The sequence below is a fragment of the Corvus kubaryi genome, unplaced genomic scaffold (genome assembly GCF_017639235.1).
Source record: "Corvus kubaryi isolate FWS band 111438036 unplaced genomic scaffold, C.kubaryi_AGA036_p1.0 71, whole genome shotgun sequence".
NCBI lineage: Eukaryota > Metazoa > Chordata > Aves > Passeriformes > Corvidae > Corvus > Corvus kubaryi.
Window position 1 is genome coordinate 16,067,885 of NW_024582059.1, and position 18,271 is coordinate 16,086,155.

Here is an 18,271-nt window from a genome sequence, read left to right on the forward strand (position 1 = left end):
CGCCCGCGGCCGCCTCCCGGCGCGCCCCCGCGGCAGCGCGGCCCCGCTCCCCTGCCCGCACCGCTGCTGCCCGCACCTCTCCCCCCCGCACCGCTCCCGCGGGCTCTCCGGCTCCCAGGAGACAAAGGTTCCAGTGGCGTTTAATTCTGGAAGCTCGTGCCATCAAAGTAAAAGATGCCTCTGGCGCTAGGGTGGAGCAGGTGTTGGAGAGATGGTGGGCAAAGTTTGCCTGTGTGGGAGTGACAAGGTGGGCAGTGGAAACAAACACACAGGCAGCAAGCTGTCCATCGGCAGCGCACACCGAAGGAAGAGCTGCCACACCTGCTCTTTACTCCGTCCCACCGCGGAGGGAGCGGCGCGGTTTTAGCGCTCAGGTGCGGCTCCGTGGCGCTGCCGTCCCGCTGTGTGCCCCCCGTGCTGCCGCCACCTCCCGCTGCCAGCCCTGCGGGAGAGCAAGGATCCCGGGGTAGCGGGGATGCCGGGGCGGGCGTTGTTAATGGCAGGTTCAGCGGTGGCAGAAGGGTGGCCCGGAGGAGTGGCAGGCGGAAAGCGACTCACTTGTTACCAGCGAGGTGCTTCACCTGCCGCGGAGCGAGAACATCCTGCACAGGCAGCGTACAGAGGGTTTGAGCCGTTAGGTAGGAACCAGACACTGATTCCAGATAAAATTCGTTTTGAATGCTCCTGGGAGGACTGGAGGGAAGGAGGGAACGGCCCGAGAGTTCCAGCAGCCCTCCGCCCTGGCAGGGACCAGATTTTCCATGATTTACAGCCTGCCATGTCCTTCCATTGCTGCGCCAGGGCCGCAGAAGGAGGTGATTTAACTTGCACTGTGTTTTCCTGCCCTGACCTCCTCCGGGTGCCCAAGGTCAACTGTCAGGCTTATTTCAAGTGTACCCACTACTGATCTAATACGTGACGCTCATTTTCCTGTTTGGACTCTGCAGTCTGATGTTGGGGGCAGGCAGGAGAGAACACTCCATCCTTTAATGATTTTTCCACATCTCGGTGCCTGAGAGCAGAAAGAAGCCCCCATCCCTTGCACAGCAGCTGCTCCCCAGCTGCTGATGGGCACACCCGCGCAGGAGGAGAGTGCACAGCCCAAGCTCACCTCCACACACCACGGACAGGATGCCCTGAATGTTTAAGGCAGGAATGTCAAGGTCCAAGGTGAATGAAATGGGAATGTTACCAGGCAGCAAGGAAATACGGGGACCCAGGGAGCGCACGTCTCTGAAAAGGCAGGATGCAACCATTCATCCTGACCTGGTTTTGCAGGCTATTAAAGCAAGGCACAGGATAGATATTAGTCTTGTACACTCGGGCAGATGCAAGTGGCACTGAAGCCTCGCAGCTGCCTTCCACAGGCATTTCCTGTCACCCTGGCAAGAGGCAAACACAAACAAACTGCTTTGCAAGATTTTCAGCTAATTTGAGTCACTGATGAACACATCTGTGAAGGCTCCCCCTGTGAGCCTTTGCACACAATACTCTAAGTTTAATGCCCCACATTTACCTCCAGTTCCCAGCAGTTTGCTTACAGAGTAGCCAACACAGCAGGGAAGGCAGGTGAACAAAGATGACATGGAAAATGTTCTGCTGTGGCCAGAGGTCCTCTGGGTGCAGGGAGTGCTGATGCTTAGGGTGGCAACTCTCGGGTAACTTCTGTGAAGGAGAAGTCCTCGTGCCCCTCTCCAGGTGAAGCTGGCTGCATGCAGAGAAAGCTTGTCAAGAGCAGCAGTAAAACTGTAAGGAGGATATTATGTGGTACCCAGCCCACCTGGCTCCAGAGGGGTCCCTAATGCTCATGGAGTTGCTGGTCCTGATGGAGGAGCAGAGGAAGCCCAAGCCAGACCAAAGTTCCCCTCTGAGAATGTCATTGCATAGTGTTATTCCTCATGAGTGTAGCCCATCACTGTTCCCCTGATTCCAGTAATCACTGCTCAGGCAGTGGCAACTCGGTGACAGCATCAGCATTTGTCCCAGGATCACTGCAGTGGCTCTGGGAAGCAGCATATTTTGGGACATGATGCTGTTAAAACTTATACCCTCTTTTAAAAAGCTACCTGGCTCCACAGATCATAATGTCAGGACTACATACCGCAGACAGAGGTCTGGACTTTCAGATTAAGACCTTGCTAGTACCCAGAAATGCAAAGAAAAGATTTTGAAAATCTGACTCCTACTTCTCTTGGTAAAAAAATAGTATTGGAAAACACTCAGTGAGCCAGAATTGCCTAGAGAAAAAAACCTGGGGAGCTGTAACCACAACAGCAATAGAGTTAAAAGATTTTCTCAATAAACATTCCAGGGTTCGTATTTTTAAAAGCGAAGGATGTGCAAGTCTGAAAAAAAAAAAAAAAAGCTTGAGTGTAGTTCAAAGATCTGGAAACAACTTGGTTTCGTCTGCTGTACCTAATGGTGAATGTAGATGTGCTGAAAATGAGAACTCAAGGCAGTGTTTTGAGAGAAAGATGACACCCTCCCTCTTGTTTGCACATCCTGCCTTTGCAGGCAGTTCCAGCGGGACTTTCTGTTGTCCTGCCTGTCCGTCTGCTCACTGAGTTTGGCCTCCACTGCTGCAACAATGCCTTTCCTGTGCAGGTAAAAGAGGCACCTGGCACTGAGCTGTGGTCCAGGGGACCTGTAGGTAGTTCTCGTTGCTGTCTTGTGCACTGCCTTCAAACGATCTCACTGTGTGGTCTGCCTCACACAGCTCTTGCTCAAATCTCACTGATGGGTGAGAGGGCTGGACTAAAGACTCAAATCCACTCACAGGAAGCAGGCAAGCGTGTAATTCCCCCTGGGACTGAGCCTGCCTTTCTGAACCTCGCTGAAATGCTCCACCAGGTTGCTGAACACGTTGGCACAGGCTCTGAGTAGTGCTTGGGTGCACCCCGCAAGTGATCAGACATCCTCAGCCTCGCCAGCGAGAGAGGGCTCATCCATCATCTGCACCGAGGTGTGAAATGCTGCCCTGGACAGCAGCCTGGGAATACCTCACTGGCAGATTCCCACTGCTGATGGGGACAGCCGTCTCTGTGCCACAAAGATTCTTCTGTGTTGCTGGGAGGAAGGAGGTTACAGGTCACTCTGCCAACACAACTGAGTGTCAGTCAACCAACGCAAGAACAAAGGACAAAGACCTGAATCTTGTGGAGCTTCCTATTCCAGCAGAAACCATCATGGACTTGCAGGGGTTCAGGGTTCAGCACTGCTGCTGGAGTTAGGTACTGCCCCTTAGACAAAGCCTGTTTTCTTTTCTCACTTTGCAGGGAGAAGCACGGGGGAATCCACTCAAACCTGCGCATGGTCCCCACCTGTTTTGTTCTGTGTGTCAGTGCGTGGGTGGGCAGCAGCAGCTTGTCAGGTTGATGCCTGTTTCATCAAAAATCCTTACTGCTGACTAACACGAGACCTACAGGCTCTCTGCCTTACTGGGGTGAGCCAGGCTGGCATGGTCCTCTGGAGCTGAGGCTGTGAAGGGCCTGAAAGGCTTTGTAATGTCTTCACATTTTTTACTATCACAAAGGTTTAAGAAACAGCAAAAACTGGGCTCTAATGTTGCATAGCTCCAGAATTTATTTGTCCATCTCCAGTTATTTGACCTGACCATTTACTACCTTAGAAAGCCAAAGGAGTTCAGAGGGAGGCTTTGGCCAGGGTCTGAGAGTGGTGTGGCAGGAGGAGGCAGACACCAGCGCATCTCCATCCCAAGTGGGGCTTGGCACAGCACTGGCCTCACCTCCTGATGGGCCTGGACCCAGCAGAGCTTGGTTTTATGAGTGATATTGCTACAAAGCACATTAGTCTGCTGAGCTAATTAATTTCTAACTACACCTCCTGAGGCAACTGAATCAGCAGAGAGCACATAATTAAACCCGAGATTGTTTTTGATATATTCTGAACATTCTTCTAGAATTCTCTGCCTGGAAGAAAGAAAGAAGGCAACAATGATGAAAGGTTCATGGGAACATTGAGTATCATTTTAATGGCACTCAGTCCTGACTGCTACCAACACATTTCACTGCAGAACTATTTAACATGTCACCAGTGGCCTTTCTATTTTTTTTTTATTCTCTTGCCATGAAAAATGAAGTAATGACCCCAAAGCATTGTTCAAATGAACACTTTAGGTAAAGAAGGAAACAAAGCCTAAAACATCAGAGGGACAAGGAATATGTGATCAGTGTTGGTGGATTGAAGTGCTTCTTGTGTACCTGGCAAAGAATTTGAGCCACAATTTACCAAGGAGCCTTCTGTATGCTGTCCAGGAAGGCATGGACTTACTGGGTGAGATCAACTGCAGCTGCCTTTTTAGAGTAGTTCTTAATAAAACCCCTTTTAATTAGATGCTCTTCTGGATAACTTGCAGCTCTAAAGCTCATAGGAATTTAATCAGTTTAGCCTCTTTTGGGTGAGGATTGCATTAAATGTATCCATGGATCCCTGCTGACTGGCGACTTGGTGATGTATCTGTTTGATCTGCAGGATTGGCAGAGGAAACATGGGAATGATCAACTCATCATACAGCAAGTCAAGGCTGGGAGATTACCCATTTGAGACTGGACATGTTGCAACTGTGCCTGCTCTCAGTACATTATTTATTGCATGCCTCAGTACTCTCTGGCGGTGGCCTTGGCCCTTGTTCAAGGCTGAGCGACTCAGCTCAGCACCAGGCACCTCAACAGGACACTGAGCATTCCCTGCAGGGGAGGTGCTGTCACTTGGTGGCAGATGTTCGGCTGGATTTCCCTTTAGCTTTGAGCCATTGCTGGCTCTATACCTGCTGCTCTGCCTTTGCAATGGACACTTCAGAACAATGAACACTTTGGAGCTGGGTGGGTTAAAAGGTAGTGGGGAGGGGGGCAGGGGAGGGAAATCTCTGACTCCGGATACCCTTTATTTCCCCTCTCAGGCACAGCAGTGTCCCAGCCAGGCTGATGACACAGTGGGGTTGGTGTTGCTGAAGCCACGTACCAGCACAGTGGTGAACGTGAGGATGAAGCTGAGGACAGCTTGCAGAACTCTGGGGAGTGGTGCCACTGCTCTGCATGCTGGCTCTGCCACGTTTCCCCTCCATAGTTTTTTGGGGAAACAGCTCTGGCAGCAAGACCCCTCTCCTTCGTCTCTCATTTGTCCGGTCCATGTAGCACGTGCTTCCTTCTGAGCAGAGAAAACAAGGCACTGAACAGTGAACCCACATTCCCAATCTTTATGTTTGGGAGCTGCGTTGTCCAGAAGGCACAAGACAGGACAAATCTGATGTAAACCTAGCACAGGCTAGAAAGGCAGCAGCAATTAAAGACAATATCCAACATTCCTGTCTAATGCTGACCTTGGACCTCTGCCAGCAAAACCAAGGCAAATCCATTACAGAGCTTTACAAGCACAAAAAGGTTTTCACTCAAGTGCTTAACTTGGATGTCCTGCCTGCAGCCAGCCCTCTCTGCAGCACTACCCCTGTTACAGCCCCACCTGTTTCCAGCAAATAGCACACAAATGCATTAACTCTGCCCTTCCCTGCTGGCCCTTTTGCTTGGATGGTGACTGCTGAAGTAGCAAGGTACCTCCCCATGTCAGCTGCCATCAGGTAACACCCATGCTGCTCTGATTGCATCCTTGAATTTCCTTCCATCCCTTCTTCTTACAATTCTGTAGCCTTGGGTGGCTACAAAGAGGAGCAGCTTGGTTGGTGTTATAAAGGTATAAATCTCTTCTCACTCAGTGAGATCAAAATTAGGCTATTTGGGGCCAAATTATTTTACCAGCATAACTTGGCAGGGCTTCATTGCCTTCTGGAAATGAAGATGGCCGTTTGCATTTATCCCATCAGATGGGTGGCTAATTGCTTGGCATTCCTTGAAGATATGAACAGACGGCAGCATAACCAATAATTCATCTCAGCTGCTCTCAGGAGAGAAGTAGCAGATTTTTGCATCCACTCCTGTTACGTACTCAGGCAGTGTAGTGTTCCTGTCCTGAGCTCCTGATGATGGGTGAGGTGGAAGACAGCTTTCCTTTCAGCAGGGAGAGGGGATTACTCCATTGCTGACATAGTGTCCAGGCCATGGGGTGACATCAGGGTACTCTTAGGATACTATCACCTCAAAACCCCCCAGTGTTTCCCTCTGATCTGGTGGTCTCATTTTTGACCACTTCAATTTCCAGACCAAACCTACACATGGCCAGCTCAGACCACATTTATTCTCATGCTAACACTGCTCTCTAGTTCCAATGAATCCAATTCCCTTGTGCTCTTCACAAGGGGAACAAGCAAAGTTTATTTAATCTCTTCCCATTAAATAAACTCTTCAGTCCTGTCCCTAGCATGCGTGCCTTGCCGAGTCCCTTCTCTTTGGCATCTTCTGTGACACGGATGCAAGTCTCATGAAGATTTGTGTCATTAAACATTCCATGGCTTTTACAAAGTCACATCTCACACAGGAGATATTCCCAGCCAATTCTCTCACATGCTGCTGCTCGCTCTTGTTCCCAACTTATGATCTTCCAATTTACAGCAGTACTTTTGCCCACGACCCTGCACCTACTGGAGGGCATCCCCTTCTGCCACCACCATCAGTCTCCTCAGTTGTCACTGCCCAGAAACAGCCAGCTTCCCAAAATATGGACCAGCTGCCTGTCCTTCACAGTGCTTGCCACCCCTCCTGTTCCATGTCCACAACTTCCAAAAACAGAGAGAGAGCATATGCAAGGCCAGCTCCTGTATTCCTCTAGCATTACCTCCTAGCTGCTGGTTTGGTCCTGAAGTGCTGAGACTTTTTGTTTTCCTTGCTGAGCAATGCATCACAGAAACCTCAGGCCAGCCCAGCACACTTGCTTTTCACCTTGTTGAGGTGGTTTTTTAAAATTTTATTCCTGGTTACCTTTGAATGTGTCTTCTTTTAAAACTTTTCTACCTTGAATCAAGAAACGAGGTACTGCTATACTAAGTATACTTACACAAGAGTACTTGTAATGCTGCTTAGAAACCTGTAACCTAGATCAAAAAATTTACTCCAATTGTTGTTTAGACTCCTCAAATAAGGTAACTCCAAACTGATGGTTTGTGTTCACCAATTTTAAAAGTTTATGAAGTAAGAAAATGCTGGAAAGGAAATAAAACTGTTTTGCCTGACAAATCTGTTTGAAGTCACAGAAGTCACCAGTGATTTACATTGTTATTTAGATGTTATTTCTTGCAGTGTGCATTGCCAAAGCTACATTCCACTGGCACTGATATTTTAGGGAGTTTTCATGCCAAATTGCTTCTTTTATTTCCAAAATCCAGACATTTCTTCCAACTGCTGCTCTTTCTGTGTTCTACACAGAGCTTTAGTGATGAAGTATTCTTATGCCCAAGACACAACAGACAGCAGCCCCACTGTACTCCAGGTTCAAAATCTCTCCATTGCACTTCATAAAGACAAATTTTAATAAATTTACATTTATTGAAAATATCACATTAGCTTTTATTTTGCTCATTTGCCCCAGTGCACAATTAAGCAATTTAACATGTAAATTGTAATAACAGAACTGCAAGCAGCTTCATAAAATGAAAGACCAAATACACTTATAACATGATCAGACTGTTTTTAATCTGGTGGATAAGGAACAGTGGGGTGGAAGGGGAATAATCTGTTTTAGGGTCTGATACACAACCTATCCTGTTGTTTCAACACATACATCTGTTATTAAAAGCCACTGTTTAGCAGTGTAACATGCACCTAAAAATTGACAACGTGGGGCATCATCCATTAAATATACTATTTGTAGATGAGAATCATTAGGGATGGGGAAAGGATTAAAATAAGAAGAAAAGCACCAGGGCTCCACAGCCCTTCTAGAACAAAGTACTTTGCAGGGAGAGTGTAATGCCATTTGCCAGCTCTACTGCGCCATGCTGTGAGGACGAGCGCTTGGTCCATTTCCCGCATGTCTGCCGTAGAAATGCACTTCTTTGGGAAAGCAACCACCAGGGCTTTGCAAGTGCAGGGCTACCTCACACCCCCAGTTTGTTGGCCTGGGTGAGGACGACCTTCAGGACTGGCATGAAAGCAGAGGTCTCGCTGAAGTTGCTGGTGCTGACGATGTGTGTGTGGATGTTCAGTCCCTCCTGGTAGTTGCGGGTTTCGATGCTCTTCACGATGTTGTGCAAGCCACTGATGATGGTTGGAGAGAGCTGCAAGGAAGGCAGGCAAGGCAGGTCAGCACAAAGGAAAAACTAGAAAGAGAGAAATTCTGAGTGTAGCACTTGGTCCTCAGGAAGGTGGAGCAATTAGTTCCTTCTGTTGGAGCCAGCCAACTTCAGAGCTGCACCACACTGGGAACAGTCACTGGGAAGTCTAACAGCAGACTTCAACCAGCATGGACCTTCTCTGCAGTACTGCTACGCCCTGCAAGCCTTCCCTGCCAGCCCCTGGATGCAATTCCCTGGGGTGGGAGACCTGCTGTGACAGACTCTTGGCACCAGAAAAACCTACTGAGCTTTTACACCTTTGGGTAAAGTTAATAGCTCAGCAAACATGGCCTGACAACAAGAGGATTACATCACTCTCATCTTAAGGTACTAAGACATTTAAGCACGGTCCTTTGTTCTGCCAAAGCCTTCTGGAAGGCTTTGGAAAAATTACCAGATCTTCAAAAGTACTTGCACATCTGCCTTCCAGTGAAGTCAGTGAGCCTCCAACATGGAAGTCTCCTGGGTTCTGTTTTGACCCCAGGCTGTGTGTCTCAGTTCCTTCCTGGAGCAGAGAAACAATGCCTGCTGCAAGGAGCTCTGCTCTTTGGCTCAGCACAGCACCACAAAACTCATGACAACCTCAAAACACTGTGAAGTCTGCACAGGTGTGTGGAGTCAAGCACAGTAACTAGCTGTTTTCTAAGAAATCCATGCAAACATCCAATAAATGGATCTGGAGCACACTTCCAAAGAAAAAACGAGCACCTGCTGCATATTGCAGAAGTAGTACTGCACCAATGAAGTCATTGGCCATACGTGATTGAGGGGTGGGGGGAAGTACAACAGAACTTACTGTCTGTTCCCTAAGTTTGTCATATAGAAACTCCAGGCGTTTATTTGCATCATCCAGCTTCCTCTTGGTTTGCTGCAAGAGAAATAAATACATCAAAGCACAGTGATTTTAAGAACCCCAGACTAACCTGGTATCATTGCAAAGAGCAATGCAGCACATCAAATTCCTAACACATAATTTGGATTCATTGTTCTGCACTCTTCTCTCCTGATTTCGCTAGGAAAGATCACGTGATATGACTGTAGTTCTCCACACGTAAATGCTCCAGTTGTCTACAGAGACTAGAAAACAGTAGAGGTACACCCCAAAAGCCACTGGTCATTTGCAAACCCCACTGGCATAGCTGATAAGAAAAGTGACAGAATTCTGAGTTGCAGCATGATTTTTTTCCCTATGGTTCATTGAAAAAGTATAGTGGTAATTGGATAAAATTCTTACTGGAATGAAGTATCCAGCAACATCAGCGAGAGCTTAAGGGCACATGCAAGTACTCAAGTTCTAAGTGTTTACAACTCAGTCATCATTTATGGCAAATCCTAATTATATTTTTCCTCATGTGATTAGTAAAGCCAGCAGTTTGTCTGTAAGTTTTTAGTGTCAATAGAACAGCTAATAGCCTAGCCCAATCTGTCCTTACAGACCCTTTGTGCTTCCATGACTTTTATAAAGTAAACCACCCACTGATGTGCCTGGAATTGTTTTGCCACCAAAATAACCCCAGTACATTCCACCTGGAGCTGCAGCTGCTGGAGAAATGAATTTTTACCCATTTTTTTTTTCCAAAACAACATCTAAAATTGTAGATTTTACTTCAGAGTAATAAAGTAATAAAGCATCAAGGTTACAATTGCAGGAGCACAAAAAAGCTGCTGGTCAACAGCAGCAGAAATGTCATCAGTGCACAAGAGTAATGGAACTTCCTCCTAAATCAGCCCATGCATGAAACCATCTTCACTTATCCTAAGTGCCATTTTCCCTGGCAACTGGAAACATTTCTCTGGATTAAATCCTGGAGAAAATAAAGCTTGTGGGAATGCTCTAGCTCAAGGGTGAAGACCAACTGATGGCTGCCTGCTGTGCTAGAAATTAGGGAAAGCTGTTCAGATGGCATAAAGGAGAACACAGCACACAGATCTTGGGCCACATGTGGAAAACTCCTCAGCAGCAGTTATGTCATCAAGGAACTGAAGTATCTAAGGAAAAAGTACCCCAGGAGGAGCAGGTATGAAACCCCCAGTTCTTTTGAACTGGCTAACTCTCAGATAAATGGACCACAGAACATTTGTTTCAAAACCCATGAAAGGTGCACATGCTACTTTCATTTTACAGATGGTCAGCTAGGACAAAGAGGAATAAATGGTGTCTAGGAAACTGCAAGGCATCTCTCCAGCCAAAGCAATTAGGTGGAAGTGCAAACTGGTTGTTCTCCTCGCTCTTTTAGTGCCCGTTCCCATTTTCCCCTTTAGAATGTAATAGCTGAGCAGTGCCTGTATTTGCTCTGACAACAACTGATGTGTACAGTCAGGGTGGTGTCTCTTGTCTCCCTGGGCTGAAACACTTTCTCTGCCTAACAAAATCAGAGAGACTTAACAAGAAGCAAGCAAAATGTGTTGGTAGTGCAGAAAAGCAATCCCCAGGTGCAGATGTGAGTGGAATGCTTTTGCCTTCTTTGTCTGGCTGGGAGAAGGGGCACTTAGAGGAAGAAAAGGTCAAAAGGAATGCAGTATACACTATATATACACACACACGTGTATATATGCTCGCTACAGCCTTTAAATAAAGGATTTTGAGCAATTGAGTGATACTGAACCAAGAAGAGCACGAGTCTGTGCTGCTGACCATGCAGATTCAGTGCACAAAGCCCTCTGCACACCACCAGCACCACCTTGTAGCATGTGGCAGGCACAAGCTGAACAGTCAGCATCTGGGCTTTGTGGTGGCATGTTATTTACTGGCCATCAGAAATAATTGAGAAGCTTTGGGAGGGATGGCTCATTTACAAAGTACTGGCTGCCATGGGAAATGTTTTTCCTATCCAGCTCCAGTGGTTGTCTTAAAGCTGTTAATCTTCCCCTTTCTCAGCTAACTGTTGCTTCCCTTTGAAATGAGTTTGTTATCAGAAATCACACATCACAGAAGTCACCTACCGGATCGGAGGCAGACAGCAGGCACCTCTGGATGAGAGCTTCAAATGTAGTCTTCAGAATAAGGTGCTCCTCAGGGATGGGTTTCTTGGTGATCTTCTCTGTTGGCAGTGCCTGCACGTGCTGAGCAACAGAGAACAGGTGAGACTTTTCCAGGTCACTGTGCCCACATGTTGTTTTCAGCTAAACTGAGTGGCATTATTAGCTAGCTTGGCACAACTCCTATTTCTTCCCTGTGGGTGTGTGGAGGTGACTTTACCAGCACCTGCTGTTGCTCCCTCTGGGAAGGTGTGGAAGTTGCAGAAGGAAGCAGCTTGTTGGCCCATACTGACTATAGGATTAGTGGCATCTAGGTGAAGATTACAGTACCAAAATGCCAGCACGGCACACAGCCAGTGCCTAGAAACTCCACAGTACACTTTGCAGCTACAAGAAAAGCCTGGATAACAGGATCCTGCCTGGCAGGCTCTACTGATGGACAAACAAACCCATACAGTGCTGGGGCTACGTTACCTGGATGGCATTGCCGATTGGGGCCCCCGGGGCCCCCTCCGTGCTGGGTTTGGAAACAGTGGGTGACATGATGGATGGCCCCAGGGGCTGGGAAGCAGGCTGGAAGCCACCCTGCAGCACCATCTGCCCTGCAGGGAAGAGTGGAGGCTGGAAGCTGGGTGCACTGCTGGGCGGTGCCGGAGCCGGGGGCTGCTGCATCTGAGCCTGTGGATCCGCCAGCGGGTTCATGATGGGGGAAGTGATGGGGACTGGGGGCAGGAAGTTGTCAGGGACCTGGGAAAAAAGCAGGGCATTTGTGTCGGTGTGGCTGCTGCAGGCACAGCACAACACCCAGCTCTTACAGACTTCCCAAACCACAGTAAGTGGGAGCACTGGATACAGACGTAACAGGGGCAGACAACACAGGATTGCACTCTGGCTAACCAAACCCATCCCTCGGGCTGCACAACAGGAACTGCCTTGGGGCAGCCCAGCCAGCCCCTGGCCACAAGAGGTGAGTGCAGCCACCTCGAACCAGAGCCACTCTCCCCCGGCCAAGGGCACAAACCAGAGATGTGGCAGACTAGCACTATTAGAAGAGAAAACTAACCCACACCTACATCTATTCTTACTATTGGGTCATTATATTTAGACTTTTGTGTCTCACTTTCAAGGGTGTATTTTTGTCCATGCAGTACGTAGGTCGCAGCCAGCAACACGCCCCAGTAAAGCTTCTGAAAGCTTTCCAAGCTTCTGGCACACAGGTCTGCACTAAGGCAGATTACCAGGGCATTTCAGATTCATCCCTAAGCATCTGCCAGTCTTTACACAGGGGTGTTTCACAAACATTTGGAAGAGGGAAGAGACAACAAAATGAGCTTCTGGCCTCTGCTACACATCATACAGGAATCCAAACAACAGAAAAAGGGCTTCCATGGGAACGTGCACACTTCTTTGGGTGTGCATGGAAAAAAAAGGGAATATTACAGAGCCCTGAATGAACAACCCTAGAATTAAGATAGTGGTTTCGGACAGCAAAAAAAATATTCCCAATCCAGCAACAAAGCCAGTAATAAAAGAAATGAATCACAGCAATAAACTTTTGAATGGTGAATAAGTTCTTAGTTAGGAGGAAAACAGCTGAAAATTATGGCTTGACGTTCCTTCTATTTTGTAATAGTGCATGTGGTGAGTCATTTTATAATATCCTAAACCACCCCTCAGACAGTGGACAAAAGGGAAACAAACACAGAAACACAACTGACAGATTTGTTAAATACCCAACAGGGAATGCAAGGAGCACATTCCTCACTTAGAAGGAGCCAACCCGCAAGCCTTGGCTACAGCAGAAACTCTGGCTGTGACACACACACACACACACAGAAGTAGCAAAACCCTGTGTGCAGAAGGCTGCCTCTTGAGCTCTCAGCTCCAGCAGTCATTCTGACACTAAAAGTTCTCTAACCAACCTCCAAAAGGTTTGTCACCTTGAACTGCAGAGACCAAAGGGAAAGGAAGACTTCTGCCTTCACCTTCACCCAGATCTTATCTTGCCTGCTCTAACTTTTTTTGTTCTCTGCACACTTTAGACACTCCAGACTAACTCTTGCTTCCCAGGGTCAGAGTGGTGGATGACACTGACTGCTATGGAGATACTCCAGGCTATAGCAGCACCAGGGGATGAAAAGGCTCACTCTGCTCCATGCCAAGTGTTCCCAGTTATCCTGCCCTGCTGCAATTTAAATCCATTTTGCAAAACTACATTATCTCCATCATGGAAATTGTCTTACTCTCAACAGATCTCTTAGGGTCAGACCCTTCATCAGGATAAATTGCTTTCAGCTCCAGCAACATCAATAATCTATAACAATTTGCACAGACTCCTCATTTTACCTAAGTATCATCTCCTGCAAAACTCTGCTGCTTTCCTGCAGATGTAAACAGTCAGAAGTATTTGCTTCAAACCAGGAACAATGTTGTTATTAACAACCACAACTTCAGCAAAAACCCACCATCTCTTTAGAGGCTTAGATATTTGGAGAGGGATAATGCATATTAGAGACACATTAAGGCCATTTCTGCTCATGAGGTGCAGCTTTTGTTTGCTGCTAACCCTTCTCTTTCCTTATCCTGCCAAAAGGTTTCCCAGGAGCAGCTTAAACAATTGCTTTTCAAGTGACCAGCACTCAGCTGTGTTGAGGTAGGACTTCCTAGAATACCTTCTTCTTCTTGGCAGCTCTGTTCAGGGTGGGAGGGTCATTCCAGCCGTTCTGAGGCCCTGGGACAAAGAGAAAACAGAGACTCTAAGTACCTGGGAGGAGGTGATGCCTTCTTGAGCTCAGCTGAGCCAGCTCCCTGCCATGGCTCTACTGGCAGAGCCTGCCCTCTCCTGTCTGCTCCTCTGCCCTTCCCTGAGGGCCAGAACAGCTCCTGTGCCAGCCAGAGCCTCTCAACATCCCTGCCATCAGACCCTTTGGGCTCCGCACCTGCTGGGCAGGTTTGGGATCTTGACCAAGTGTTCTCAAGTTAATAACTTAATTATTAACGTTTCCTTCTCTTGCAGGAAGAAAGAGCTTTGAGCAGACATGCCCTTGAAAAGGGCCTACCATGCCCAAAAAAGCTCTGCTACACAACCTGTGTATGTGAAGAGAGCTTATCCGTGACATTTGTACATGAAGTTCCCCAGCAACACCACACAAAAAGAAGAGGCATAAGAGGCCTTAAACATTTCAGGCCAGATTCACCCAGCCACCTTGCAAACACAAAAGAGCTACAAACCCAGCTTTCCCCTGCCAGCTACAGCATGGTTTTGGGTGCTTTGTATCCCCAAATCAGAGCAGAGCTGCTTGAGCAAGGTGGAAAAGTCTGGCTTTCTGCACCAGGGGTGATTTGTTTGAAACTGGAAGAAGCACAGAGGAGGTCTGAGCAGATTCACTCCAAGTCTGGGGTGCTGCTCTGCACCAAACCTTCTGTTCTCCCAGGAAAACAAGCCCCCTGCAGCTGTGAGATTTGCACCCCAAAGCTCCATTAGTGCATTAGAAAGAGCTGCCCATCTCCTCATGGAGCACATGGAATCGGGCCCACGGCATTACATCCAGGCATTACCGGGGCCTCCCCGAATAATCAGGATTTATTGCACAAAGCCACAAAAAGCCAGCAAAACCAAATCCCTGCTCAATGGACTTTTTCACCACAGTGTTTTTCACTTAGCAGATGATGAATTTACCTTAGACTGCACAGCTTAACATTACTGCAGAATTTGCTCAATTTATCTGAAATTTCATTTGCTCCCGAGCTTTTGTCAAGCAAGTTCCACATCCAGAGCATCTTAAAGGGGTAAATGAAAAACTATTTAAAACCCCTTTCACGTCTGCTTTCTCTTTAACCAAAGGCAGTGCCATCTCCTGGCAGCCTCCTCTATTCCTTCCTATCCAGAAAATCCTAGACTATTTCAGATACAGGGAGTCCAACTGATAGGAGTAACATGTTAAGAAAATCTCCCAGACTGCTACTGCTGTTAATTTCCTGGAATAATTTGCATTAAAAAAGGAAAATATTTTAAAAGAATTTGTTTCTGTGGTTAAAAACTCCAGATATATTGTTATTGGTTTCAATTAAGGAATTAAAAATCAATTTGATTAAAGCCTAATTGGCAAACAGCATCACACAATGTCCTCTAAAGAACGTTTGCATAACTGATGTCTGTTCAATTAATTTCATGTAGTGGCTGTAATTATTTTCAGGTTAGGTGGTACCTAGTTCACCTGCGAAGGGAGAGGCCTGGTCTTGAGATGGTAGACTTTCTGCAGACAAAATGCAAAGATAACTAAAAAAAAAAAAAATTCTTCAAAAATAATTAAGCAGTCGGCCTTTAATTTTTGACCAGCAATTTAGTTTCACAACATGCATCAGCAGAAAAAAACACCTAATCTAATTACTATGCCAGCTTGGAGACAGGTCATTTGTTCAAACCCCCCATGGAATTCCTTTTGTTCACCTTCACCCAAAACAAGCCTGTTGCTCTTTCCATGCAGTAAATCAGTGTTTCTAGTTGTTTATAACAAATGTTGCAGGGTTCTGGCCCATTTTCTTATCTCTTCGGGTGTTCTCATTTTCTATTCCAGTGCAGCTGACAGACCATTACTCTTAGCCACAATCTTCTCCACACCATTTTACATTCCAGAAAGCTTTTTGATGCTTGAAGTACTTGAACTTAAGGTGGATCTCCAAGTATTTTCTCAAATCAAGGCACACTCTCAACTGCATGCAGCCCAGCAACCCAAGTATGTTCACACATCAACCTTACACTCACACACAGAGACACACTGCCTGCTCAGACTGAGCAATAAATCCAAATGGCAAAATGCAGCCAATAAAGCCCACACCATTTCAAAGAGTGACGGAGCTTTGGGGATGAGGTAACTCCTGTCCCTGGGGTTGGCCTGCTCATAGTTCTGGTGCAAACCCTTCCTTTAGCTCAGAATTGGTCTACTGCATTTTCAAACAAGATTCAGGACGCTGAAAATTAGAACTTCCTTGAAAGTAGGTTCAAAGATCTATCACAAAACAAAGTGAGAAGGGTTGAAAATAAAATTAAATGTGGGCTTTTCTTGCTTACCGAAGCTCTGAGCACAGCTTAACATATTGATGTTATATACTGTTGCAAAAAACCAGAAAATATTTACAGAACTCTTTAAGTGCATCTTTAAATCCAAGCCAGTTCAAAGGTCAGGTGCTTCTCAAGAGTTCAAATTTGAGATCTGTTTTCCTTCCTCCCTTACTCCTGCCTATAAATGAGTCACATCTGCAAAGTGAAGCATGATGTTCCCAGATAAGATCATCACCCCACACAAAAGCACACTACTTCATTGCCAGGATCAGTATCTCTGCAGCAGAACACTCCGAGTCACAGGTGAGATCTACTTCTGGCTGCAGATCTCTGTGGTTCTACAGGATCTCATGCCAAGGCATCCCTAACTAGGCACTGCAGCTGCTCAGAAAATGTGTTGGTGGTTAGGCATATTAAGCATGTACACTGTCACTGCTGCACTTAGGAAAAAAGATTTTTTTCCTTCTTGTTTACATGCTTTCTGAAAGGTGTAATCTAAACACTGGAAGAGAACAGAGTGTGCTCTTCAATCTTTTTTCCATAGTTCTCCAGCTGCACCCATCACTTGTGTGTATGCATGAGCCATCCTGGCCTCAGCACCTTGCCGTGCCCTGGAGTCCACCTCTGCATTTCAGCCTAAGGCTGCAGAAATGGAGAGGATGCCCAAGTTTGGGTTCCTGAAGTCTGACACTTTGTACTGGCTACCTTCTCACCACACCTGCTGAGAAGAACATAAGCAGCATGGATAATTCTCGGAAAGTTTTATAAAAAGCCTAATATGAACAACTTTTAACTTTGAAAAGAGCCTCACCCACTCTGAGCATGCCACGTGGACTATGTCACGTCACTGCAAGAAACTCAGCAAGTGGCAGATCCGAAGTGCCTGCCAGTGACGCAAGCCGAGTAGTAAAACGGGTAAGAAAGAACAATCTTCTTGTTCCTTGCATTTATTTGGAGGTGCAGAGACTATGGTGTCTGCATTATAATGTGCTGCTTGACATCCCAGGCCTAGAATCCTATCCAATACCTCTTCCACCATCCAATTTAATAATTCCTTTGGCTTAGAGATTCAAATTTGACATGCCCCGTAACATGGGGTCAGGAGAGGTCACAGTACAGCACCTCCAAGAACAAACAGGACACCAAATCTGGCTGCATGGTGAATGGAAAAGGCCTTTTCTCCCCTTGCAACTCTGGCAGCCCTACACCTATTTTTTGACAGGGCAAAAGACTGCTTTTCCCTCAAATGCAAGGGGGTATGTGAGCTGCCAGCCCCAAGGACACCAACAGGAGCATCTACTCATAGGATTCATGCTGCCAAAGGCAAAATGGCTTTTCTGCACTGCATCACCCCTAAGAGACTTTTAAAATAAGAGAGGGAATGACAGTGTGCACATTAGGGCCTGTCAGCAGACTCGACATCCCCAAAACATCCCTCAAATCTTGTCCAGCATTCCCTGTACTCTCTGCCTCCCAGATCTGGTCCTTGACTCTTCAGCTGGACCACCTGGATGTCAAGTATGTTTATGAGCAGGTTTAGAAAAGGACTGCTGATTCTTCCTGCACTGTCTGGCATGCAAAGCTGCTGCTTCACAGGCTGCTAAGTAAAGGGACAGGTTTGTTATGGCAGGCGAGGTCACTGTCCCACGGCAAACAGTGACACCCAGGCAGTCACAAGCAGACACGGAGCCCCACGTCAGCGAGCGCTCTCTCACCAAGCATGCTCCAACATGCTCCTACGTGTCAGCCACACACACATGCTTTTAATTGACATTCAGGGAAGAGACATGTGAAAGCATTTCTAAATCACTTCTGATTATCTTTTAAGGCAGTTGCAGCTACAGTAAAATCCCATCACCATAAGAGGTTAGGGACAAAATAGTGAAAAGGAGCTGATGCCACAGGAAATGCTGTTTGAATTAAATATGCTGCCAATCCTGGGCTTAAAAGGCTGCTCAAGGACCAGGGACACAGGGACAAATCACGTCTGC

The 18,271-nt window shown here is 46.9% G+C and overlaps 2 protein-coding genes across 14 annotated transcripts in view; both read right to left on the reverse strand.

The window, feature by feature from the left end:
* SCD5 (stearoyl-CoA desaturase 5) overlaps nucleotides 1-3,311 on the reverse strand; it is a 28,789-nt gene extending 25,478 nt beyond the window's left edge. The window contains exons 1-2 of the mRNA XM_042050042.1: nucleotides 3,269-3,311; nucleotides 333-442 (exon numbers count right to left, since the gene is read on the reverse strand). Coding sequence (XP_041905976.1) covers nucleotides 333-442; nucleotides 3,269-3,311 — 153 coding nt within the window. The remainder of the gene's footprint in view (nucleotides 1-332; nucleotides 443-3,268) is intronic.
* Nucleotides 3,312-7,431: 4,120 nt separating this feature from the next.
* SEC31A (SEC31 homolog A, COPII coat complex component) overlaps nucleotides 7,432-18,271 on the reverse strand; it is a 39,906-nt gene continuing 29,066 nt past the window's right edge. For 6 of the 13 annotated variants that reach the window (XM_042049593.1, XM_042049591.1, XM_042049590.1 and 3 more), the window contains 5 exons: nucleotides 13,891-13,949; nucleotides 11,693-11,965; nucleotides 11,183-11,302; nucleotides 9,036-9,107; nucleotides 7,432-8,182 (listed from right to left, as the gene is read on the reverse strand). In XM_042049593.1, the coding sequence (XP_041905527.1) occupies nucleotides 8,003-8,182; nucleotides 9,036-9,107; nucleotides 11,183-11,302; nucleotides 11,693-11,965; nucleotides 13,891-13,949 (704 nt within the window). In that variant the 3' untranslated portion in view covers nucleotides 7,432-8,002. Of the gene's footprint in view, nucleotides 8,183-9,035; nucleotides 9,108-11,182; nucleotides 11,303-11,692; nucleotides 11,966-13,890; nucleotides 13,950-15,426; nucleotides 15,475-18,271 lie in introns of all 13 variants that reach the window. The other 7 variants (XM_042049587.1, XM_042049581.1, XM_042049588.1 and 4 more) reach the window with 2 other exon arrangements.